A 25,595-nucleotide genomic window follows, 5' to 3' on the forward strand; every position below is an offset into this window, starting at 1 on the left:
TTTGGCTGAACCCATGTTGATGCAGGTGTCAGTCAGCATAGTAGGTATTTGTCAGACTTAATTAATTAATAGGGAAGAATTTTCAAAGTTCCAAAGCTTATACGTGTTGGTCGAATATATTTTTTACAATTTTGTTATTTCTATTTTCAGACCCATATTGAAGACTGTGAAGTTTGTTTCGAACTTGGCTATTGCTCTAGTCTGGACCGACCGAGTACAAACCACTATGAGAGTACAGATCTGCACACATGGCCAGGCTACTTGCACACTGGTAGTTAATATTTGATATTATTGAGACATTAAGGCTATACCCCACATCCGATAATAATCGGCGAATACGCTGATAGGGATAACGCAAGGCACTTCAGCGGTCCTACAAAAAGTCAGCCAGAACTTTCTCTCTCACAATAAGTAAGAAAACGTGGGCCTAAGAAATATGATTTGATGAGACCTTAAAAACTTTAATCTGAAGTCGTTTCGTAAAAGCCATTGGCAAAATCGTGTCGAGTGCACACGATTAATGTTCTCTCTATTGACAAAAAATAAAAAATTTAGAACTGTTAAAAAAATGTAATCGAGAAAATAATCTATCTAATATCTCGCCTAAATTCTAACGTGTCGATAAATTAAATTCCAGATCTACTCCTACACGGAAGCAAATGGCTGGATCGACAACATTCCTTTCTTCTTCAACGAAGCAGGCAATGCCTTCATCACCATCTTGCCGCAAGTGAGTAAACTAAATGCTGTTCGTAATACCTTCCTAATGTACGAAGTCAGTACACTTGAAGTGAAAACTTGCTACCAGTAGCGACATCTGTCTTACTTTTTACACGATTCTACAACTTAGCGCAGTAGTAGTTCGTACGCTGTCGTATAGATGTCATATAAAAAATAAAAACATTTATTTCAGGTAATCATAATCCATATTGTTACAATTATAGACCTTAATTACATTTTTAATAGTTACGAATATAAGTAACATTATTAAGCAATGGGAATAAAAAAATATAAATACGAATAATAATATTAACGTCAGACAAGTCACTAATTAAATGAGAAATACTTTGTCATTAGTCATGTTGCTTAAATAATAAAATATTTTATTTTTATCAGGCAGTGGATGGAGTTATGTACAAGCAAATCGTTCAGGCATCACAGGGTACCACTGCTTTATGGCAAACTCAGAATCGCATTAACATGGCACACACCGTTCTTGAAATTCTGGCATGGAACGCCAATGGTGAAATGTAAGTACCAGTACCAAGTACCCATTTCTTCTTATTTATACTCATAAAACTTAATGGCTTACCAAAGGAGATCATCCACAAAAACCTAAAAAGAACTATTCCAAATTGAAACAGACATACAAACCAGTACGTCATTTGACATCCATTTTAACGTTCTATTTTTCATAAAACAAAATTGTTTCAAATGAAGAAATGAATATCATTTCCAGATGGTACAAAGCAACTAGCGTAGAAGACTCAGCAGAACAACACATCTTTGTAGCCAACAGCACCGGCGTGTTCTGTTTCACTTGTGCCATCCGACGTCCTGATGATGGCGGTGAATGCTTGTACAATGAAGGCATGCTCAGCAACTCTGGTGATAGGATCACTATCAACTGTGCTGGTCCTGATGTGCCTCAAGTCTTTATTTTTAACACTGTAAGTTTTGGTTTCATAATCTGTTGTTGTAAGCGTAATTAGATAATAAACCGGTTAAACTACTCAATAAGGACTCTTTCAAATGCTCAATAAGGACTTGAGTCTTGCAGAACGCCTGCCAACTTTAGGACTGATTAAAGAACGAATGGATCCAGCTATGACCTTTTGAAACAAACGGAACTGACTTACCTACCTATAATGTCATCAGAATTTGAATTATTGTTAAAGCCTGCGCTTATTCTAAAAAATAAAAGAATCCAATTCATAATTTAAAAAATTAAATAAATTCCAGAACGGCTCCCTAGTTCGCGTATGGGACGACAGCGCCGAACTGCGCTCCATCACCAGCAACCGCGTGCTGCCGGCCAGCCTGCGCCTCAACGTGAACGTGGGCGTCGGCTTACCGCCCGCTGATGTGCATATACAGGCACCCGCTGACTATCAGAACAGGACTAATGTGCCGCTGCTTGTTTATGTGTAAGTCCACAGTTGTCGCTGAAAACCATTCAAAGTGCCGAATAAACGAAGAAACCCATAGGGCTATAGAATGTGTGTAGCAGTACACGTCTTTTAGCTGAAAAAACGGCGATACCAGCTGCTTTTTGGAAACAATCATGAGGTCATACAAACAGGTCTAACAAAAATCGTATTATGTAGTAAATAAGGCTCAATTCACATTGAAAGAAACCATTTAGTATTGCGATGATTTTAATGATTAACAAGACTACTACACTCACTGAAATTTCTGTTTTTTTTTACTACAATTTAGTTCTAACCTTGTACATGGCCCTATAATGTCAATTCAAGTCAATAATATTGAAGAAAATTTCAGAAAACGTAGTAAGCCGAACTTCACACGAATTATTTTGCAGCTAATGACCTAATTCCTCATTACCAGGTACGGAGGTCCCGACACAGCTCTAGTGACAAAACAATGGACGCTCGACTGGGGCAGCTCCCTTGTCAGTCGGTGGGGCATCGCCATCGCGCACATTGATGGACGAGGCTCCGGCCTTCGAGGCGTTACCAACATGTTCGCTCTCAACAGGAGGCTTGGAACAGTGGAGATTGAAGACCAGATCAGTGTTACTAAGTAAGTTGAGTGTGAAGATTTTGGGAGTACAACTGTTTGAAAGAATAATGTAATGTGTCTACTGTCTTTCTTCTACCACATGATCACTTATTGTTCTTTGATTGCAGTATGTAAGCCCTAAAATAAACATTTGCAGAGATGTAATTGTCTGGTAGGTATACAAAGAAAAATAAGCAAACAAAATTCTCTCTATTCCATATTGTTCAGGAAATATTTTTCCAATCAGGAGACTGTATTTCAAGGGGCTTCAAGTCCAAAAGCAAGGTTTATCAACGAAACTAAACTAAAGAATGAATTCCTCAGATACCTACAAGACAACTTGAACTGGATCGATGGTAACCGCACGTGCATCTGGGGTTGGTCATACGGTGGTTACGCGGCCAGTAAGGCTTTAGCTGAAGGTGGCTCAGTGTTCCGCTGTGCTGCTGCTGTCGCTCCTGTTGTTGACTGGAGGTTCTATGGTGAGTATTCTTAGAACAGCTGGGCTTTATTGGCCGGCTCTGAAGCTAAAAAATATCTCACACTGCGCTAACCAACACGCTTGCCGAATGGGGAAATCTGCCCAGTTTAGCGGAGGCCATTGTCCAACAGTGGACTTTTATAGGCTATGAAGGCGACAACTTTTGGTTGGACTGACCAGATGTTCTTTAACACTTGCCTCGTGTTGTTTATTGCTTGCGCATTTGGGGTATGTAGTGAGTAGCCAGTGCAATTGAAAACTTAACGTTTCCACTGTCTTCCACCACTAAAATAAAAGTTCCTTAATACTTTTACAGATACAATCTACACTGAACGTTACATGGATCTGCCATCGACAAATGCGGAAGGTTACGCAGTGTCATCACTTCTTACGGAACAAGTTGTAAGTGTTCATAAAACATTATTGAAGTTTTAAAATTTCTAGTTACAAGGTAAAAGAAAAGTTCAAAACAACTTACTGTTGTTTTAGAGCGTGCAATCATTGTGCTTCACTAGAGCCTGCAAAGGCATATTGAAATAAAAATATTTCAAAAATATTCAAAGATTCCCGAATATTTATATTCGGTCACCTCATCACTAAATAACGTAATTGGAAGTTAGATGGTGTAGATAAACCTTTTCTTGACCCCCTTCTAATTTACTTTTCTTTCCTAGGCGGAGGCCCTTCGCGAGAAGAGCTACTTCCTGATCCACGGCACGGCGGACGACAACGTGCACTACCAGCACGCCATGTTGCTCTCGCGCATGCTGCAGAGGCGAGATGTTTACTTCACGCAGATGGTGAGTCCAAACTAAGGATTTAAGGAACATTTTCTTGGGTTATAACCAAAGTTGTCGAAGAACTCAATAAGCAGAGAGCTTGTGAAGCGACATAGTGGGTACAGACGAGAATAGAATTTTATACTTAGGAGAAGTACTCAGTTTAAAAAGTAAATCTATCAGCGTTGCATCCGTGATTATGTAGAAGCCCTAATGGTCCATCCACGTTTTGTTGATCAACATACTAGATTTAATCCTGTCGTTTTTTCGGTAATAAAACAACGCAATAGATGAACAGATGTATTAAATAAAAAAATAAGAGCCTGCATAAAACATTGAATTTCCTAAACAGCAACATTACTCACCCCAGACGAAACGTATTCCCAGCTAATAAATTCAACCATTTAACCCTTGCCTTACATTAAAAGAAGGCACAAACTCGAAGCAATTCTCCTAAGTTATCCTACTCAACATCGTGAAGTAATGTGTGAGGAAATATCCGCTCGTTTATATAAATAATGGGCTCTAGAACATTCGCTGGCTCAGCGCTCTTGGGACCTCTGACTTGATATACTGCAGGTATTCAGTGTAGGTACTTCTTAGGTAGTTTATTGTAGGTATGTTGAATTCTAGCCAATTAGATGGTAATCGTTCTTTTAAACATACATTTGACATGTATTGAAAATGTTTGGTTTATCTTTGGTATATTGTTATTTATTGTCGCTGTGATAGGCGACTTTGGAGTGACAAGTATAATCCTTATATACAGTTAGATCGTATTATAATATCTAACCTAGATTGCGAAAATGAAAAAATGCATTTCAGTACTTGTTGTACAGAATTATTTATACTAATATTATAAAGAGGAAAACTTTGTTTGTTTGTTTGTTTGGTTGTAATGAATAGGCTCAAAAACTACCGGACCGTTTTTTTAAATTCTTTCACCATTCGAAAGCTACATTATCCACGAGTAACATAGGCTATATTTCATCCCAGTACGGGCAGTAGTTACCACGGGACGCGGGTGAAACTGCGGGAAAACGGCTAGTACTGAATAATTATGTGCGGGCGTGTAGATTCTGAATATAAAACACGTTTATAGGGCAATTAGCACGCAAAAATAAACTGTAGAGACTAATTACGACATATCAAATATCTATCATTTTTTTAAATGTTCTTGTTGTTTCTTTTATAAAAGCGTATTTGAAAAGTTGCTTACATATTTTAGTTTGTTTCAATCAGTTTTCATATTAACATTTAACTTTCTTCACAGAGCTACACAGACGAAGACCACGGCCTGGTGGGAGTGCGGCCGCATTTGTACCACGCACTAGAGAAGTTCCTTCAAGAGCACATGTTCTAAGCGCCACACTCGAACCCGTTTGCTCAGTGATACCTCTACTTAGTAGTAAATTATCGTATTTTCATATACAAATAAAGATATTAACAGAGCAATGACAAATAGAACAATTGAACATATTTTGACAGTGAAATTGATATTTATTTATTTGTAAGTTTAAAGAAGAGCTGAAATACGTACTTACATTGGTTATTATGCAGAATAGTTTTTTGTGTCAATCTTTGCGAGATGTTTCCCGATTATTCATCAATTGCCTAGCCTTTTCTCAACTAATCGTCTTCGATACGACGTTCTAATTCTCACCATTTCGATTAATGATTAAGATATCAAGATACGATGATTAAAATATGGTGAAGCTCCAGTTTGTGAAAAACGGATTTTACGTTGTTTCAAAACGTATTCTTAAACGTTAAGGCTATGAACAAAATGTTATAAATATTGTTCAATATGAATGCTATTATTTACTCCAACAACTATATTTTGTTCAACCACACTTTAAATGTGAATACAATAATATAATAATTATATTCTATCTATAGTAATAAAAAATACAAAGTTACCTGTCTAATAGCGCAATAATTTATATGATATATAACGAGTCATGTAAATAATTTTAAACTGAAGTAAGTATTTTGAGTATTGTGAAGTTACTTAAAGTTGCCAATGTTAATAGTATGAAACAGGGTTTTCGGTGGATATTATGTACCTAGATATTGTTATCAAATACCTATTTATGTGAAACAGTAACACCTGACATAATAATTTATAATTAAATAGTTTGCTGTATGTATAGTTTCAATGAATCATGATATTGATTTCGTTTGTAAATATTTTAAGTACTTTAAGTACAAAATATCTAATATAATAAATGTGTTTTCTACAATGACTTATTTGATTTTTCTCCTTTACCATTCCATTCGAGAACCCTTCGAGACCTTGGTTTTGTCCAAGTTCATCGGTAGGCCGATGCGTAGAGAAGATTCAGTCAGGTCGTTCAGCATCTGTTGTAGATCCTGGAGCAGTTGCTATCCGTCAGAGAACCAAGGTCATCGACATAGCCCACCGAATCAGCAAGCTAAAGTTTCAGTGGGCTGGCCATATTAGCCGAAGAACCGATAACCGTTGGGGTAAATGAGTTCTAGAGTGGAGACCACGCCTCGGCAAATGTAGTGTAGGACGTCCTCAGGCACGGTGGAGTGATGACTTGACGGCTGGCAGGAGCTGGATGCGAGAAGCCGAAAATCGATTTCAGTGGCGTGCACTTGGAGAGGCCTATGTCCAGCAGTGGACTGCGATAGGCTGATGATGATGATGACCATTCCATTATAATATGTTAACTGTGATTTCAACAGCTTGCCAAATAAAGACAATTTTTAAAAGACAGTTATAATTCCTCGATCAGAATTGGCCGATCAGAAACAAATGCTCAAGAAAATATCTTCCTAAAGAAAGCCTTAAAGGTAGAATTCCGTGGATAGCGGCTACGACAGCCGCGCGCGGCTTACGACAGTCGTCGGCCGCGCGCGACAATAGTCAACATATGAAAATGTATGGCACCGCTGCCGAGGCTCGCGACAGTCGCGCGCGGCCGACGAATTTCGTGAGCCGCGCGCGGCCGTATGCATCTCAACATGGTCTAGCGCTTAATAACATCTATAGAATTTTAGTAGAACCAGAATTGAATTGTTTTTTATTTAGTCGGCAAAACTTCCTTTTGTTTTCATTACAATACAAATGCTTTTGAATCAGTATTTGGTAGTATCCTTCATCATTTCTACTTTTTAAAGATAGGGTCGATTGGTAATCTATTTTCATAATACAGCCACAGTAACACGTCATCCTCTTCTTCTTCAAGGATATCAATTAGCACTTCGACTAGAGGGAACGGACGAACAAAATCTACTAATTTCAACACAATGCCGCGCGCGGCTTACGAAATTCGTTGGCCGCGCGCGACTGTCGCGAGCCTCGGCAGCGGCGCCATACATTTTCATATGTTGACTATTGTCGCGCGCGGCCGACGACTGTCGTAAGCCGCGCGCGGCTGCGTCAGCCGCGACCCACGGAATTCTACTTTTAATCTAAGAGAAAACCATTCAAATAGCTACGTGTCAGACACATTTCACATGTTCATGAGTTAAAAGCCTATCCCCGTATGTCAGACGCCATTACCGCCTGAAAAAAAAAACACTTTCGCGCCATTTTCTTTTTACGATACAAGGATGTAATTTTTAACGCTTTTATTTACAAAGGGTGTTTTTATGTACCAGACAATGTGTTTTGTACAGGTTTGAGTGTACCTATATAAAGTGGGAATTATAGAATTAGGTGCCAAGGTGTCTAAAATGTTTTAGCTTTCACTTTGTTGGTGTGTTTCGTATTTTTGTAGGGCTGGTTGTGGGCTGGTTTAAAGGAGATTTTAGCTTTTATACTTAGGTTGTTTGGATAAGGAAATTCACTATCACTTAAATCTTCTGATAGAAGATTTAAGTGATAGTGAATTTCATTGAGTGAGGTTTGGTATGTAGGTATGGTATGTCTGTGCGCGATTATCACACGTTACGCTGGATTCTTATGCGGTTTAAAGTATTTGTCAGACTTAGGAGAAGGTTTGAAGTCGGTATTATTAAATTGTTTTTATTGGTAGTGTATACGGCAACATTTACGAATATTTTTTCCTCGAGTAGCTATATTAAAAGTAATTTATTCTAAAAGGTATTTCCATAAAATAAATGCTGATAGTAGAAATGGTGTTATGCCAAGAAGTTTGTGTACATTAACATTTGTTAAGGAAGGAATAAATCGTTTAGAGCTTTTTGGCTGCACGCCAGTCGACGCGAATAGGTAATTGAGCAATAAGTGTAATGTGCAATAAATTGGACTTGTAGTGTTATATTTTATCTCTCCCATTTGTGTAAAAACTCCTCGATAAAACAAAAAAGTACAAAAAAAAAAAGATTATGAATAGCTACATACTAGTCTAAAGCCAGTGTGACAACCAATCTAACCGAGGTATTGGGTTGCTCGGCTAACTGGGTTGAGAAGGTCAGATATGCAGTCGCTCCTTGTAAAACACTGGTACTCAGCTGCATCGGGTTAGACTGGATACCGGACCCAGCACAGTTGGGCAAAGGTTTGGGAAATGATGATGAGTAATGAAAAATGAATGCTATTTTTTTTATTATAAGAAAAGAATCAATAGAAAAAACAAATATCAGTCCCATTACCATAATTCCTGAAAATATTCTGGATTGCAGATTTTCTCTTTCAAAACAAGACATGCAAGGAATTAAGTATTCAAACTAATTACTATGCAGTTTCTGATTGGGTGCTCATGCATTATTTATTCATAATAAATTAAAATCCGAGCGAGGATTTTACACTGCATTTCTATGCAGAGTACACTTCGATTTTACGTCCGAAGCAAAGTTTGCGAAGCTTAAGGTTTTATAAAAAATATTTAACTAGGTAAGTTATTTTTTTATTCTCTGCATACAAGCTTGAGGTCAGACCGTGGTAATGTATTATAGAAAGATTTTCTTTGGGTCAGTATTTTCAAATTAACTCTGCATTATGAAGCTGTAAGTATTATTATAACCTATTCGATACCAATTACAGGTTTTTTTATTGATCACAAGCACGTATTTCACCTCTATCTCATCTGATGATTACAAAACTCGAATAAATTGGTCTTGTTATCTTAGAAAAATAGCCTTTATCCCATCGTAATTGATCCGAAAAGCGTAATTGAAAATATTTCCTCATATAATAAAGTGATCAAAACATTAGCATAACTTACTCAAGTATTTGTTTTCGCTCCATTACTTACACGTGCCTTTATTTTCCGGAAACCACGAGGAAGTTATTAATGAAGATATATCATAAATGTATCCCAAATATTAATATTTTTTGTGTTTAAAAACCGAATATACACTTCTCTACTGGTATACTATTTACATTAAGTACACCTTCATAAATACACAAAAAAAAACAAATATCCGAATTGCGAATCTCTTATTATTTGAGAAATCGTTTAAAAAGTATGTACAAAGTTGAGTAAATAAACTTGGGTAAACTTACACGTGGATTCGTGCACTGTTTCCACGGTACTTACATTTTAAACTATATATGTATTGTCCTAATTCTGTGATCCTTAAAAAAAACTATTAACAAAGATGGGTGTCACACAGTAAGTAGCTACATTGATTTTGAAAGTGGGTGCAGGTATATACTTAGTACTAAAATTACACATCACCTGCAACTTATCCATCCGTATCTAAGATAAGGCGACATCTTGACAAATAGTTCAGCATCTGACCCTTTTTAGCCGAACATGATTAGTGGGCCGTCCGAAGCTTTTACTGCCTTTTTATAGAAAACTCACCACTGTTTACTGTCCCAGATTATTCGCGGGTCGAAAGCATCTTTAGTTGGGTATCTTTGTTTTTGGTAAAACTTGACTTTTTAGGGTTTAGATCAGATACTAAATGTGGAAAGTTTTTAGGTTTTAGGCTGTTGCGTTGGCACTATTTTTATAGGTATTGAACCTAGATAGGTATTTGGTAACTAGTGATTCAAAGCAGTGTAGGTATAGCCTGAAAAGTTAAACTTAAATTCAATTTAGTGGGTACTTTAATTCAACTAATTTCGAGTATGTAGACAAAAGTTAAATTCGTTAATTAATTATATACTGGCTGTATAAATGTTCCACAGATTACCTATTAAACGCTACATGCATCAATAACATGGTTTCCATAAATCTTGTCTCATTTGAGTGATAGGTAGCTTACACTAAGACTGGACAGTCTACGTGACACGAGTTAAGCTGATACACACCACAGCTGCTCTATTGCATAAATATGTACGTGTATCTATCTATGTCAAGTCCACTCACAACAAATGTTTAAATTAAGTAGGCACTTACAGACAAATACTATAAATACTGTTTTCGTTTACTAACTACAGTAAAAATCCACCAAAATAATTAGGTGTGCCTGAAATATGTCCACAACTTTAATACTTCAGCTACTATTTTAATAGGACTCATTAATAACTCCTATAACTTATCTCCAACGTTTGCAATTCCAATAACATCCTATTATCTTTGTCTCTGCCCATTAAGTAACCATCCTTCTTTACATAAAAACTTAATCGAGCAATTTCGGCCTTATTTACGAGCAATCAAACTCGTTCCAAGTTTAAATTGTGCAGTTTCCTAGCTCATTGATAATAAAAAATGTTACAAAACGCCTAAGTAGGACGATAATTCATAAAGTTCTTCAGTTAAATACACCTGCTGCCAAAATACTGGGAACAAAAGATGGATATCGAGTCCCTGTAGATGTTCAAAAGAATTACTGAAAAAAAGAATATTTTGTAAGTTCGAAAATATTGAGACATGGCCCCAATAAGTAGTATTGTGTGTTTTGCTAAGCAGATTTTTCGTTCGTTTTTGTTGGGAAACAATTATTCAGTACAGACAAGAAAGCGTGTGATACCGTACAGGTGTGTTTAGCCCTGAAGAACTAGAGATAAAAAAGAGCATTCTAGCACAGCATTAATCATTATTTCCTTAGTACTCTTTTGATGTTCCTTACACCAAGAAAAGTTAATAGAAGGTGACAGGTCCTTTGGTTTAAATACTCATTTTACATAAATATGAGGAAATATATTGGTGACTTTTCCTCGATTTTTCCCCAACTTCAAAAAAATCTTCAGAAATAGGAAAAAAACAAACTTTTATTAATCGAATTCCAGGAAAGCATTTTCCTCCTTTTCCTTAACAACGTTCTCAGGCACAAGTTGGAAACCGATACGGACAAACAAATGTAAGTACGGGTGCAAAGTAATTTACTTACCCTGAAAGTGAAATCGGAAACTAAAAGGCTGTGCTCAGATTATTTTTTTCTTTGATTTGTTTTCTTTTTTTTATAATAGGTATCTTATGTTTTCGATAGTCACTTTTTTATAATGTTTTTAGATATAAAATATATGAAATGAAAATGAAGTATTCTAACAGACTTAAGTGCTTATTAAGCAGCTTGGATCTAGTTTCGCTACAATTACTAACTTTCGTCAATTATTTCTCAAATAACTAGCTATATCTGTGATTGATAATATAATTTGTCATACTTTCACCATATAAGATTTGTATGGTTGCTTCAAAGTTCAAGCCCCAAAACGAAGATAACAAACACTTCAAACTAGAACACAAAAATTACACCATTTGACTATCAAATTATCCACACAATAGACTATTTTTCGAGAAGATGTTTTCGTACATAAACGCCGCAAGGGCCGCGAACTAAAGAAAAGAGAACTCCGCTAATTTATTCTTATGTTTTTGCCTTGAATTCTGTTTAAGGGCACCATCTATCTTCATCTGTGAAAAAACATCGCGAGCAAAGACTGACGGGCTTAATGAAGGAACATTCCTTACTGATTTCGAAGAAAGCGGGCAGACGTGGACTTTCATTAATGGTCAAGATTTTTTTACAGCGTGCACGGACTAAGTGGAGGTAATAGGTGGACGATAGTTTTTTGGTAGTTCGGGTTTTTTGGGATAATATGGTTTTTTACTGTAAAAAATAAACAAGACAATTGAGGGATCTATCAAGCAGGGAGCCGTCACGGTCAGTTTGGCGTTCGAGCTCTACAACTACTACTTCTACTTGACCGACGCGGTCAGAATGCCTCCTGTGTGAGCTTTCTATATAACGTAATATGACACAAAGAACACAAAACTGACCGCTTTAACGCTTGCCAGCGAGACCGCTCGATGTCTGATAGATGCCTAAAACAGGCAGATGTAAACAGTTACCCATCTTTAAAAATAAATGTAGGGCTCACTCTATTTCAATGGCATGATGCTTAATAGAGTAGACAATCATGATTTGGACTTAAACAATTTATAGTTTTTTCCGTATATAATTTTGAACAGTAAAATAATGGCAAATGGTGACTGTCTTTAAAAGCAGACCCAGTATAGAGTTTGGGAGTGCACTGCCCACAATATCCTGAGTATATCTACGGTTGTTTAATAATAGCTAGCTTAGTTTGAGATTTGTCTCAGGTGGACCTAAGAGGTTTGGGAAGGCGTAAGCCTCTTAACCCAGAACGTCTAACACGACAATCATTACTTGACCTAGGACTTATATGGCCTAGTATTTCAATCTATGGTCATTTCCTAAAACAATAATCTCTAAGTTCAGTATTCAAGAACCCATAATTTGGTACTAAATCGAAATGTGCGTGTACGTACAACATTACATTAGTATCGCACAACGATTGTATGTAATATATGAAATATGAGTGAATAACATTGCTATTATATTCTATTATCTTCAATATTGTGCAATAATACGTACTTTTCAAAGAATTCTTCGTATGATCGAGATATTTCTCATACTTGCGGTACAATGAGTTCTTGCCCTGGAAAAAATAATTCTAAGTAAGAGGTATTTCTAATATCAATGTAACTGTGATAATTATAAACGTGTGATTAAGTTCTCTATTTGGTGAAAAGATAGCAAATGTATATGCACTAAAATGTATCAGCATAACTTTGTTCGAAGATTCTTTACATATTTTCATTCTTATATTTTGATAGAGTAGATGAATATCATATTATTATTTACGACTAACAATTTCCAAGAATTTCTCAAGCTTACATTATAATCCTAGCACGTGATTGATGCTAAAGCATAAATTAACAAAACATGTCATAAATTAAATCATAAAAGGTAAATGTACCTTTAACAAAACAATTTATCTTCATAAATTATTTCTTGAAAACAGATGCTAATATACTCTGAAAAATAATCATATTATTGAGAAATATTCTTATTTATAAAATAATTAGTAGTACAAATTATATTACCTAAGTGATTGAGTGAATGCTCGTTTATCTCCAAAATATTGTGAATTAAGGTGCTCTTTCACTCGGAGCATTCACCTGTAATGTTACAGATTCGAGCATTGCTATATTTAGCACATTGTACGCGAATGCTCGTCAGTCAGGAATGCTACTCACTAGCAGACTTTGTTACAATCCCACGTCAGAAGCCGTCGAGCGGATTTGAGAAAACTCTGACACTAGGGCTTGTGAGGCGATTAAACCTAAAGCTAAGTGATACATACTGTATAATGTGACGTTCAAAATTGAGTCTGAAACGTTACAAACCAAATACTGCACAAAAATTATATGAGTAGAATTAGTTGTTAAAAAATTTCGTTTAAAAAACATAAAAACACATTTCAGAAGCTTCAAAACCAGTAAAAAAGGCCATCTATATATAAATAATGACGGATAAAAGTAAGTACAGCACCATCTGCCCGGGAGACTAATTTGAAGGAAACTACTTTTGTTCTTAGCCTTTTGGGAGTACGCCAACTGACCTAACTTATCCTATTTCAAGTAGATGTAACTTTCTTCCCAAATATGTAGGCTGTTTTATAAAATATATGTTTTATATAATAAAATATAGATTACTAAAGTTTTAGAGGGTTTTCTTTCTAACATTGAACCTTATTTTTATGCAACTTTTGTGGAAAAGCTCCCTATAGTTTGAATTTGATTGAGTTCCTTCCTCTTAGATCTCTATTCTATTTTAAGGTTAGTCCATTTCAAAATATTATATTGTGATCAATTTTTGTATCTAGTTGTCTTTTTGGCTAAAATGAAACGGTGGTTTTCAACGTTATTATTGGTACCTAGGTATTTTTAAAAATCATCAGTTTAAACACCTACCTTAAAATCTACCTTACGTAATTCACGAAACTAGAAAGGCAAATACCTTCTCAAAATCAGCACACTCAGTATCAAGTATCCAGTGATTTGGACCCAACCAAACATAATAATAGGTTGTTTGTCGAAGGAAATTGAGAGGCAACCAAGTGTACCCTTTTAAGTTAGTTCAAATATCATGTATCGGTTACGCTTTTAACCCTTTCTAGGTGAAGGAATCCTGCCAGTGTCAGAGAAACCTCAGTTTGTTTATTAGTAGTGTTTACATTCCGAAAGTGGTTGGTTTCCTAGAGTAAATTGTGTTATATCAGGCGGAAATCTGGAGTTGTTTTACCATGTTTTCGCACTATTCTTTACGTTCGTTCGTACGTTTATTTCGGATTTTCGTTTGTCGATATTCTAAACTACCTAATACGTAGTAGCCAAACAAGCATTGTTGAAAAAGTTGGAAAAACCGACCAATTCACTCGTCCACTAGTGTGCAAGTTCAGGCAAAAATTTGGAAAATTCTTCTTCTTGACAATCAGTCTGTTTCTTGACTTTCGTCAAAAGAGTAAGGAAGCACCATTACTACTTGTAAATCCAACGCAATATCACGTTTAATAAAGATACATAGCAAAGCCTACGTTTACATTAATAACACACGCATTATAACTGCATGAAAATTAATAATTACACAGGTACTGAAATCTCGTTGAAATCGAAATGTTACGTAAACTGAATTTATCCGAACGTTTGTCGTCAGGCTTCCGTTTAATTATGAAACTGATATAAGAATGCTTTTCCATTGCACTGTTTATTTTTAATCCAGATTTTCGAGGTGAGCTTTAAAAGTACATATTGTATCACTGGTGATGTAAACTAATCTATAAGTTACTGGGAAAATTGGAGGTTTTCTACTTGTATGAAAATAATACCGTTTACAATTTAAATGCTGGGCTAAGCGCTATTTCATTAAACATGTCTCCGCGACTTAGTTGTGTCTGACTTTGTTGTTATGTAGGTACTTTGAGATTTTGTAGATTCTTCGAGGAATAGCAATATTTTTCATAAATCAATGGCTGCTTGTGGTAGGTGAAACTTTTTTTGTTTTGTGACGCGCTTAAAATCAGCTCGCGTGATTGAGAGTTTTTAGGTAAGCCGATGGCAAACTTAAGGAACATAACAAGTTTAGGGATTGTTTTAATAATTTATTGAATTATTCTTCTTTCAATAGGCCAATATTTTTTTTCAGGTCTACCAGTAGAAATAAGCTTCAAGCCTGAACATATCTTAGGTAGGCCAGGATATATTCTAGAGGCAATCAATCTATCTTAAACGAACCTTAGATTGTCCTAGATCTTATAAATGATTTAGTACGGTAGGTGGACAGAATCGGCGTTCATCCTCCTTTATCGTTTAATACGTTAGGTGAACATTTATCTAGCTTTACTTTTGTAAAGAAAAAGTAAAACTATAAAGCAGAAAACCACAAAGTATTTGTCAATGTACTCGGTGCTTATCATTTTTCTATGAAAAGTCCATCCCCAGTACCCAGTAGAATAAAAAGCGCTGAAATTTTTGAATACCGTGAAACTTATTACTTCTTAATATTAATAGGTACCCATACATAACAAATGAAATTAATGGTACTCAGTTGAATCCGGTTAGACTTGAAGCCGACCTAAACATAGTTGGGAAAAGGATCGGGAGATAATGATGATGATACATAACAAATGTAATAGAATTACCACGTTTCCATTAAAAAAAAGGATAAAAAGAAAAACGTGCCTCGGTAAATGGTTGGCGGTTGCTAGGGATAGAATAAAGGATAGAGCTGATTCTAAGTGCTTAGCGGTCTCGTGTTTCCGACTGTCGGCTTGACGAATAGAATGAATAAGAAATCTGGATTTTAGGTATCTTGGGATATATTCTAAACACCTATTGTTTCAGTATTGATTTCCACTCTAGAGCCAGCACACTGCAAATTTTTAGTCGGCCGATTGTTCGGATGGGCACATAACCCGATATGGTGATGAATGGTAGTGCCCACATTACAAAGATCAGGTATCCTGCCGGTATCGTGAGTAGCCAGCAGTCGTTTTGGTGGAAAATTACTTTAACTAATATTTACGTACAGTCAATAATGTTAATATTCATAACGAACAGGAAATCACGTTGTTATTACGCAAGTCAAAGAGTCTTATTACTCGTCACAAAACAACACAGAACTTCGAGCAATGGAAGTGAAGTCGAATAGAAACTAATTAAGTTAATAAATTGTAATAACGACGACTCGAGATCAAAGCGCGAGGTGACGAGGAAAGGATTTGTAGGCACGCTTGTTTAAATGTGAGAAGTACGCTTTACATAGCTGTAGTTAGTACTGGATGAACTTAGCTATTCTAGGTTTTTATTTTGTTCCGCGTAATTTAAATTAATTTTATTTTTCTTAATTCAATCAGGTAAAAAGTATGTTGAGTTGTTGATAATATGTGACTTTGTTTTAATATTATCCTGTAATATGCTTGTCCGTACGCATGTTAGCGTTTATGTTTTAAACTGAGATAGTGGGTATAAGGTCCAAAGTTCGAATCCGGAAACATGTATTTTGGCATTTGAACCGACACATACCAAAAAATATATTCTTGAGATAAAAACATTTTTACCTTATTCAAATAACAAACAATTTTAGAAACTCTATTTCAAATAAATTGTACATCTCCAACCTTATCTGGAATCGTAAACAGCCGGAGGTGTGTTTCAACTGAATTAGTATCGAAATCAATTAAACACAATATGTCGTTCAACGTGTTATACTCCCTGGGGGTGTTACGGAAACCAGTTATTACTATTTGAGTTGTAATTTATTCCTTTATTATGTAAGTTTATTACATAGGTAAGTGTTTTTCATTTACTTTTTGATTCATAAAATGTTTAAGAAGGGCCATATTTACAACAAGGTTCCATCGGCCGTTACACGCGAAGAAAATACATTCCATACTCAGACAACCAGTTGCCTGTTTTCATCTTAATCTGTTTAATCTCTAAGATAAATGTTATATCCATCGAATCGAACAGAAAGAAAAAAACACTGGTACTTTACTCATACTGGTAACTTAGTTGACCCCAACATAGTTGAAAACACGCTTATAGAAATAGGATAGGTAAATTTTAATGAATTTAAATTAAGAAAACAGTGTTAAAATTTCAATGAATATAAATTAATAATAGTGTGAATACAAAAAATATTTAAAAAGTGCATGGTGTCAATAGTTATAAATATTTTATTGACAGATATGAGTACAGTGATTTTCATTTCGATAATATCTTAAAAAGCACCCCACGCTTTTTTTAATTATTTTTTGTTGTATTCACAGTATTATTAATTTATATTCATTGAAATTTTTAACACTGTTTTCTTAATTTAAATTCATTAAAATTTATTTCCTATTTTTTAGTTCGTTTTTCTATAAAAAGCGTGTTTTTTAGTTTTTTTAAACTATTATTTATTTTCTACTTTTTAGTTTGTTTTCAAACTATTATTTGTTTTGTAGAATTAAAATTCTCTTTAGTTTACAAAAATTTGTCAATATTAGAGAAAACGGCTAAAGATAATTATTGGAAATAAAAATTAACATCGAGTCCTGCCTTATCGACTGTAGAGAAAAATTCTAGAAAATTTTAATTAATTTTCTTACCTTATCGACTACAGATGAAAATTATATAAATTAACAAAGATCATATTTTGCAAATTGAAAAGCCTAGAAGTCGGTGTCTAATGGATGTTACTAAGTAAATTTCCACCGACTTCTAGGCCGATGCACCTAAAATTAGTTTTTTTTTTGCTTTTTAGTGTTTTGGGAACTCGGTTTAATTTTTTTGTAAAAAGGTTATTTATTTAAAGCTTTTCAGTGATACGAATAGTTGTCACTATCCATACAAGTGGGAAGTTCTCATCAATACAAAGAATATAAGTCCAAACGAGGTATTTTACATATTCAGTTGTCGAGTTCCCTTGACTTTCTCTGGTCTCCATCATCAGGTCAGCTCCAAACCTTCACTGTTGCATAGGTCTTGTCAATACGAAAAATTTAAGCCCAAACACGAGGTAGTTTACATATTCAGTTGTCGAGTTCCCTCCATTTTATCTGGTCTCCATCATCAGGTCAGCTCCAAACCTTCACTGTTGCAAAGGTCTTGTCAATACAAATAATTTAAGCCCAAACACGAGGTAGTTTACATATTCAGTTGTCGAGTTCCCTCGACCCTCTCTGGTCTCCATCATCAGGTCAGCTCCAAATCTTCACAGTTGAATAGTGCTTTTAGACGTACACCTAAGTGTCAAGTTTTTACCCTATGTATGCCTACAAGTTTTGAAGGTTGCCCTCGATTTCTCAGGGTTTCCATCATCAGATCCTGACCTGATGAATATGGGACCAATTGGCAGCTATTCCAAGTCGAACAAAAAAAGAATCGGAGTAATCGATGTGTATGTGTAACCTCCTCCTTTTTGGGAAGTCGGTTAAAATGGAATAATTTTATCAAATTAGTGTATTGTCATCGGTCCTCAATAAATCTACAAAGTTTGAACGAAATCTGGCCGTTTAAAGTGGGTCAAAATCGCGCCCAAAGAAGTCGGTTACAAACAAACATACAAACATACAAACATACAAACATACAAACCTACAAACCTACAAACATACAAACATACAGGTGAAGCTAATAAAAAGCGTGTAAAAAGGCAAGGCAGATGATGATGGATGAAAGAGAAACCAAACAAAGCTTATCCAGAATAAGAACTTAAAATAATTAAAAAATAATTTATTGAACTGATACAATAGAGACGATAAATGACGTATTACATCATTAACTTATTATAATCTTAAGTTTTCTTTATCAAAACCTATAATATGATGTAAGCACACAATGACAAGAATTTAATAACTACAGTTATGCTATCTTAGAGATAGTAGTCGTTCAACTTTGACCATCCGGGTAACTGTGAATGATAACAGCCAATGAGAGCCGTTTATGTTTTAGTTATCATTGAGAAGGCGGTGTGGTTAGTGTATTTTATAGTGTAGTAAACTGTTTGTAAAAGGAATCATTATGGCGAATAAACGTACGTATTTTGTTTAATAATTTTAACGTTATGATCAGTTACATAGTGTAGAATCATTTGTGAGTTTTACCTAATTTAATTATTGTTCAAACTGGTTAGATTTAGTTGAAGCCGGTATTACTGACCGAGTTCAGACTTAATTCACGATTCATACTTGAACTATTTAATTTTAATTTTATCATAGATTCAAAATATATACGACATACATTTATTTTCATAGGTATTCAATGTGTTATTCTGGATTATTATTTTATATCTCTAGTATGGAACATTCAATATGATACAAATAAAATTCTCAAACGTTAATAATTTCAAATAGCCACGCCGTGTATTCCACGATAAACAGATAATACCCGTTTAAAAATCCCTTTATTTACACAACTAGCATTTAAAATAAAGTACAAAGTGATAGTATTTTATTTTAATCACTATCCATTAATTGATTCGCATTCAATTGTTGTGAATAAAAAAACCATTACGTTGGTTCATTCCAACAGTTACAATGAAAATGAATCCGTTTCCCATTTACTGTGGCCAAGCAATAATGTTTATTTTACTTATTCAGTATTTTCTTTTTTTTTGCGAAAATAGTGAGATTCATTTTTTATATTTTTTTACTTTTGTAAATAGGTATACGAAAATTAATTGCTCTGTGTACTTTTTGTTTAATAAAAATGATCTTAAATCATGCCATAATACCATGTCTATATTCATCTTCAAGAACTTAGTTTATACATTTTTTATTATAAGTAGGTACCGCTTTTATTCAATTGAGTAGATAAGCTAAACATACCCACTTATGTATATATGTATTTGTAACTATTTTACTATACCTACAGCACCGACTAAACCATCTCATTTCAATTTAAAAACTAATGCTTTAAACATCGCCGGGTGTTAGCTACAAAATTAAATTGGTTGACTCTTCCAGCTATCGAATGGATGGATGAAGTAAGTGGTATTTGCATAGTGCCTATAGAAAGCGCGGGCGCAGTGGACAGAGCTCTCGACGTACTCTTTGCAGACGGCAAGTCTATCAGATTTGAGGACTGTTGGCTTAGAGACCATTGCAGGTATTACTGGAATCAATTAACGAGTATTTGTGGAAAGGAAATAGTTTTAAGCTGTTGAATACTAATTTAAAACATCCACTACAATTTGGAATGGCTGATTGGATTAATGATAAATTAAAAACCGAAAATCGATCTCAGTGGCGTGCACTTGGAGAGGCCTATGTCCAGCAGTGGACTATAGGACGATAGGCTGATGATGATGATGAAAAGTAATGTTACCGTCATAAGCGGGAAGGTTGGCGTTCAGCAGTGGACGGCAATTGGCTGATATGATGATAAAGCTCCAGTGTAGCATAAAATCAACCTAAGTTATTCAGTTTAAGTTGTTTATTAAACAATAACATTGTATCCTCGAAAATGGTTTTAGATTCTTCTTTGCTTTAAAGATGTCGACCAACAAACACTTGAATTGATTGTGATAATTAAATATTCAAGCAAACAGTCAAACCTAAAATCGCAATAGGTTTCCTAATGAATTTATTTCAAGCACCAACCCTCTCATTGAGGGCTTTTAGTACTGTAGTAGTGTTGTGCAAACATCGAGACAACAAACTCCCCGAGGAAGGTTTCCAAAGAGAATTCTATCCAATTTCAAGTAAATTCGTTTATTTGAACCACGAAAGGGTTCGTGTACTTGCCTGGCCTCGTCTTATTAATGTAAACTGAGGAACGTTTCAGGTGTTCGTCTTGCTACTACTCAGATACGTTCCAGAGAGCTCATCATATACTAGACATTCCTGATGCGACAATTCTTAGTTTCGAATTTGATGGAAAGAAGATTGATGTTGTGTGTAAGTATTGTAGGTTTTAAGCAGATATCGACAAATCTAACAATAAAATCATCAAAAGTAATATTTCTTGAAATTTTCTTAAAATTCAGGCAAAGTTTTTCTTGAAGATCCTCACGTTATACAGCTGAATAAAAGCAGCAGGTAACGTAAAATGCAATCGTTTAATAAATTACAGGGAGCGACAACCACAAATCAACGTACGCAGCGGAATTCCTGTATAAATTCGACTATACAACATGGAAAGAAAGTCGGCGACTCAAACCGATACTATGGCATGGGAACATACACGACAAAATATCGGTCGTACCTATGGAGAAGTTTCTTAAATCTGTGGACGGGGCGAAGCACGTGTTTCAGTCACTACTCGACTATGGCGTCGCGTTGGTAGAAGGGGTAACCATTCAATTTAATTTTGCCGATTTCATAAGTAATTGTATCGTTGGTGTTAATTAGAAATGTCATTCAATGCGGTCTTGTTAGCGGACGTTTAATTGAAAGGGGAATTTGTGTACCTATTTTAGGGCATGAAAGAAATATTAATTGGAAAAGATAACAACAATTAACTTAGATTAATTATAATTAAATGACATGACTTTTTGAGCGGAAGTTTGTCAGGTAAACAAATAAGTATGCTGAATTATGTATAGAAACCATTTTAGTCGCATTGTTGCATTTTACTTTATGATGGTTACATACATCTTTATATTTTACGGGACACTACCAAATTCAAATGGTTTTATAGGAACAAATATGTTCTTGCAGTTAATTAACAATTTATAACTTTCCTGTCAAATGTGTCATCTATACTAGAGGTAATATATTAAAGCTGAAGAGTTAGTTTGTTTGTTTGCTTGAAAGCGCTAATCTCAGGAACTACTGGTCCGATTTGAAAAATTCTTTCATTGTTAGATAGCCCACTTATCGAGGAAGGCTATAAGCTAGCTTTTTATCCGGGTTTGTGCAGAGGTTCCCACGGGATGCGGGTGAAACCGCTGGCAGATTAACTATTGTGTCTGCATCGTGGAGAGTAAAGTGGTTAATGCTACTCATCTATTCATTTTACATCTCTATTTCCAGGTCGGTGTATCTCTAGAAGAGACAGAGGTAGTGTGCAAGCTCCTTGGAGGTGTTCAGCACACGATCTTCGGAGGAATGTGGCAGTTCACCACGAGAGCTGACCACGCTGACACGGCGTATACCAACCTGCCTTTAGCCGCTCATAATGATAACACGTACTTTACTGAAGCTGCTGGGTAAATATGATTATTTATGTTAATATAATAGCTATCTATCTATATGTATAGGTAATAATAAAGAATCATTTCATATAATAACTTAAGATGTGCTAATTACAAAATGTCGAAAATATGTATAATTATATCTTCTTCTTTTCATAAATATTTTCATTTCGGAAAAAAATACCAATCTATTTCTTCTGTGACCGCTAAAGGTATTCAAAATCGAACAATACCCTCATCCGATTTTTATGAATACCAATTTATTAATAAATCTTCTTTCCTTCCTTGTATTGCGTAACAATTAATAACAATTTATTGTTCGAACATTATAAATCATTCGTGAAAAAGATTTATAACAAAAAACACGAAAAAAGTATTATGACAATTACTTGAAAATCAATTTCGTTAAGTGGCTACCCGAACTGTTTGTCAGCCGAGTTCGTCGCCAATTAATTCAAGCGTGAAACGAAATTCGCATTCAAATTGTGAAAGCAACAAATGTCTAAAGAAAACATGATTATTATTGTAATGAAGCTAGTTATTTTTGGCAGAGGCCTATTTGAGCCTCACTTCAGTCCGTCATTATTATTTCGGAGTATTTGAAAAAGGTTTCGTTTGTTGGTCGCTTTCAAATTCTGTTTAGCAATTCAAGCATTGGGCTTCCGACCCCGTCACAGTACTTTGTGGCGGAGTAATGGCGGTCTCTTTACCGCGAACGTCTCGTCCCAATTGTGTAAAGGTTAAAGGAATTCTTGGAGGACATCGTCCCACATACATCGTTTGACTTTTTAGGATCTTTGATTCCGTTTGTTTCGTATTTCCAACAATTTTGATTTTGATGAAGACTCCCAAAATAAAAATGTTTTATGTGACTTTAGTTTAATTGGGTTGAAGACAATTTATTACGGAGATACTATCTGACGTCTGCGTTGAGTTTCAATAGAAATATTATATGAATAGGCGAATGTGGGTTATGGAGTGGAAATTATTTAATTTCGTATCACATTTATATCGCGTTAACTGTGAGGATTATTAAAATACTATAACAGAGTCGTATCTTTAATATAACCACCATAAATTCTAGATATAAAACATTATAAAAGAGATGTTGATATAGATTCGTTCTTTTTATTTTAGATTAGGTTTTTTTACATAAAAACTACAATACTTATTCCAATTATCTTTGAATAGATTCTAAATTCCTATATGTTTTTTTCTATGTTTCAGTCTACAAATATTACACTGTCTTGAACATAAAAATGGGACAGGAGGTGAAACGATACTAGTGGATGGTTTCTACGGTGCTCTTGAATTAAAGAAGGAGTATCCAGAAGACTTCAACTTCCTTTCCTCTTTCAACTTGGAAGCAGAATACATAGAAAAAGGACATCATCATACTTACTCCGCTCCTGTCATAAGAATTGACAATGAGACTCAGCAACCTCAACAAATTAGGTACCTTTTCTTTGGACTTGGGAAACCCAGGTGATCCCCATCTTTGTAGTCCGTTGTTCCAAATTAGGTACCTATGATTTACATAGAACCAAAAATAAAATGTGAAAATTCGTTTTTGAGATTTCAAAAAATCAAAAAGATTAGTGTAACTTATCTCTCGTCTCTATTGTAATCTGATCATTTAAAATTATTCTGCCAACTGGAAACACATTTTTTGGCCAAAAATCAAAATCCAACATGATAAATCCGCTCCTTAAAAAGTCAGATCATTTTAATATAAAAGATTTCATATCTTTTGTAATGCGCAGTGCATCGGACGCTTAAATATATACCTCTAGTTTTATAAAATAGACTTCGTTCTTATAGCTTTAATATTTTTTATCGTAATTTAAAGTGATTCTTATGTTTTTCAGGTTTAACGTATACGATCGAGCAGCAATGGCTTTTAAAAACAGTGAAGAATGCAGGTCTTATTACCGCTCTTTGAGAAACTTATCGAAGTATTATCAAGATCCCAGCAACCAGTGGAGATTCAAACTGAAACCAGGTAAGTAAGATCGACAAGCGACTGTTAGTAAAGATTTTGTACCAGGTGAAAACTTGTTCTAATACGAGTACCTTTCTTCGTTCTACACCTTTGTTCTATGCCTCGTCGGCTGAAAAACATAGCGAACTCAACAATAATAATATTATAATGAATGACGAATGCCTTTTATCATTGTTAACATTGTTACTAGTCGTATTTATGTATGCCTACAAGCAGAGTCGTACCCGTATACATAGTTTCACATATTCACAAACTTCAATAAACTAGTATTAACAAACTTTTTGACATAGATAGATTGTCAGATTACAGAAACAAACAATCTTTGGTTTCCAGGGACCGTGATGATAATGGATAACTTCAGGGTACTACATGGTAGAACCGGTTTCTCTGGCAGTCGAGTCCTCTGTGGCAGCTACGTCGCGCGCTCTGATTGGCTGGACCGAGCTCGGAGTTTGGGTCTCATTCACTGAAATTTAAGTTATTAATAAATGAAATCAACACTAAAGCAATTTTTTTCATTTATTTCTCCAACCATTTGTTACAATACATATTTTTGAGGAAAAAATTGTCTAAGGTGGATAGTGATCAATACAAACACTCTCCACGCCCTTTTTATGCGATACAAAAAAATGTAGATTCCAGGCTTTGAACACTTCAGATTTCTCTTCTTAGAAAGTAAAGAGCGCTTTCATTAAAACGTCCCTTAGGTACTAAAGCAACAAGAAAACGAAATCATTCTTCAGACCTTATCTCATCGCTCCCGTTCCATTGTTTTCTTAACTTGACCTTCTAAAAGTTAACACAAAACGTTGAATTTTAATTTTTGCATACAAATGATGCTAAGTGCTGAACAATAAACGAAGCCGGAGCCTGTAGGTCTTTCAAATTTTCATCTAGAACTGAATATTCATGAAAACTACGACGCTGTAATTGCTTCGTGTTTCCCTACTTTTATGTTTGTTTTGCTATCATTTTTGTGGATAAGCTAACTGCCTTTGGTAAATGATTAATTGGTTTTCGGCCGTGTTCAAAAATTAGATCTTTAATTAGTTTTGTATCAGTTTGGGAATACGAGGATTAAGAGGCTGATGTTACATAAATATGTTTTCAATTTACATATTTTAGTGCAGTCTTGAAATATAAATGGGCGTAATTTATGATGGTGTCAAAATACAATAATTTTATCACTTCCGTCATACTTCATACAAACAGTATCCGACATTGTAACCCATTAACTAGGTACAACACGGAAAAACGTAAACAATATCCATGTCGGCCA

At 35.0% G+C, this 25,595-nt stretch overlaps 2 protein-coding genes across 5 annotated transcripts in view; both read left to right on the forward strand.

Annotated features, from left to right (window-relative positions):
* Ome (omega) overlaps positions 1 to 6,245 on the forward strand; it is a 63,259-nt gene extending 57,014 nt beyond the window's left edge. For all 4 annotated transcript variants that reach the window (XM_064036547.1, XM_064036546.1, XM_064036545.1 and 1 more), the window contains 10 exons: positions 151 to 271; positions 638 to 730; positions 1,117 to 1,250; positions 1,460 to 1,670; positions 1,963 to 2,147; positions 2,569 to 2,763; positions 3,067 to 3,224; positions 3,540 to 3,625; positions 3,898 to 4,023; positions 5,276 to 6,245. In XM_064036547.1, the coding sequence (XP_063892617.1) occupies positions 151 to 271; positions 638 to 730; positions 1,117 to 1,250; positions 1,460 to 1,670; positions 1,963 to 2,147; positions 2,569 to 2,763; positions 3,067 to 3,224; positions 3,540 to 3,625; positions 3,898 to 4,023; positions 5,276 to 5,365 (1,399 nt within the window). In that variant the 3' untranslated portion in view covers positions 5,366 to 6,245. The remainder of the gene's footprint in view (positions 1 to 150; positions 272 to 637; positions 731 to 1,116; positions 1,251 to 1,459; positions 1,671 to 1,962; positions 2,148 to 2,568; positions 2,764 to 3,066; positions 3,225 to 3,539; positions 3,626 to 3,897; positions 4,024 to 5,275) is intronic.
* Positions 6,246 to 19,051: 12,806 nt separating this feature from the next.
* LOC110377408 (trimethyllysine dioxygenase, mitochondrial) lies at positions 19,052 to 24,821 on the forward strand. The gene is made up of 8 exons (XM_021336297.3): positions 19,052 to 19,212; positions 20,144 to 20,285; positions 20,964 to 21,076; positions 21,252 to 21,469; positions 22,154 to 22,329; positions 23,542 to 23,769; positions 24,183 to 24,316; positions 24,650 to 24,821. The coding sequence occupies exons 1-8, from the start codon at positions 19,200 to 19,202 to the stop codon at positions 24,784 to 24,786; spliced, it is 1,161 nt and encodes a 386-aa protein (XP_021191972.3). The 5' UTR covers positions 19,052 to 19,199; the 3' UTR covers positions 24,787 to 24,821.
* Positions 24,822 to 25,595: the final 774 nt, after the last annotated feature.

The sequence above is a fragment of the Helicoverpa armigera genome, chromosome 10, assembly GCF_030705265.1.
Source record: "Helicoverpa armigera isolate CAAS_96S chromosome 10, ASM3070526v1, whole genome shotgun sequence".
NCBI lineage: Eukaryota > Metazoa > Arthropoda > Insecta > Lepidoptera > Noctuidae > Helicoverpa > Helicoverpa armigera.

What these genes read in the sequence shown, in the direction of transcription:
- LOC110377408 (XM_021336297.3), top strand. An exon ending in TGGCTTAGAGACCATTGCAG is followed by an intron (nt 20,286 to 20,963) that starts GTATTACTGGAA and finishes GGAACGTTTCAG; the next exon opens with GTGTTCGTCTTGCTACTACT. An exon ending in GAGATTCAAACTGAAACCAG is followed by an intron (nt 24,317 to 24,649) that starts GTAAGTAAGATC and finishes TTTGGTTTCCAG; the next exon opens with GGACCGTGATGATAATGGAT.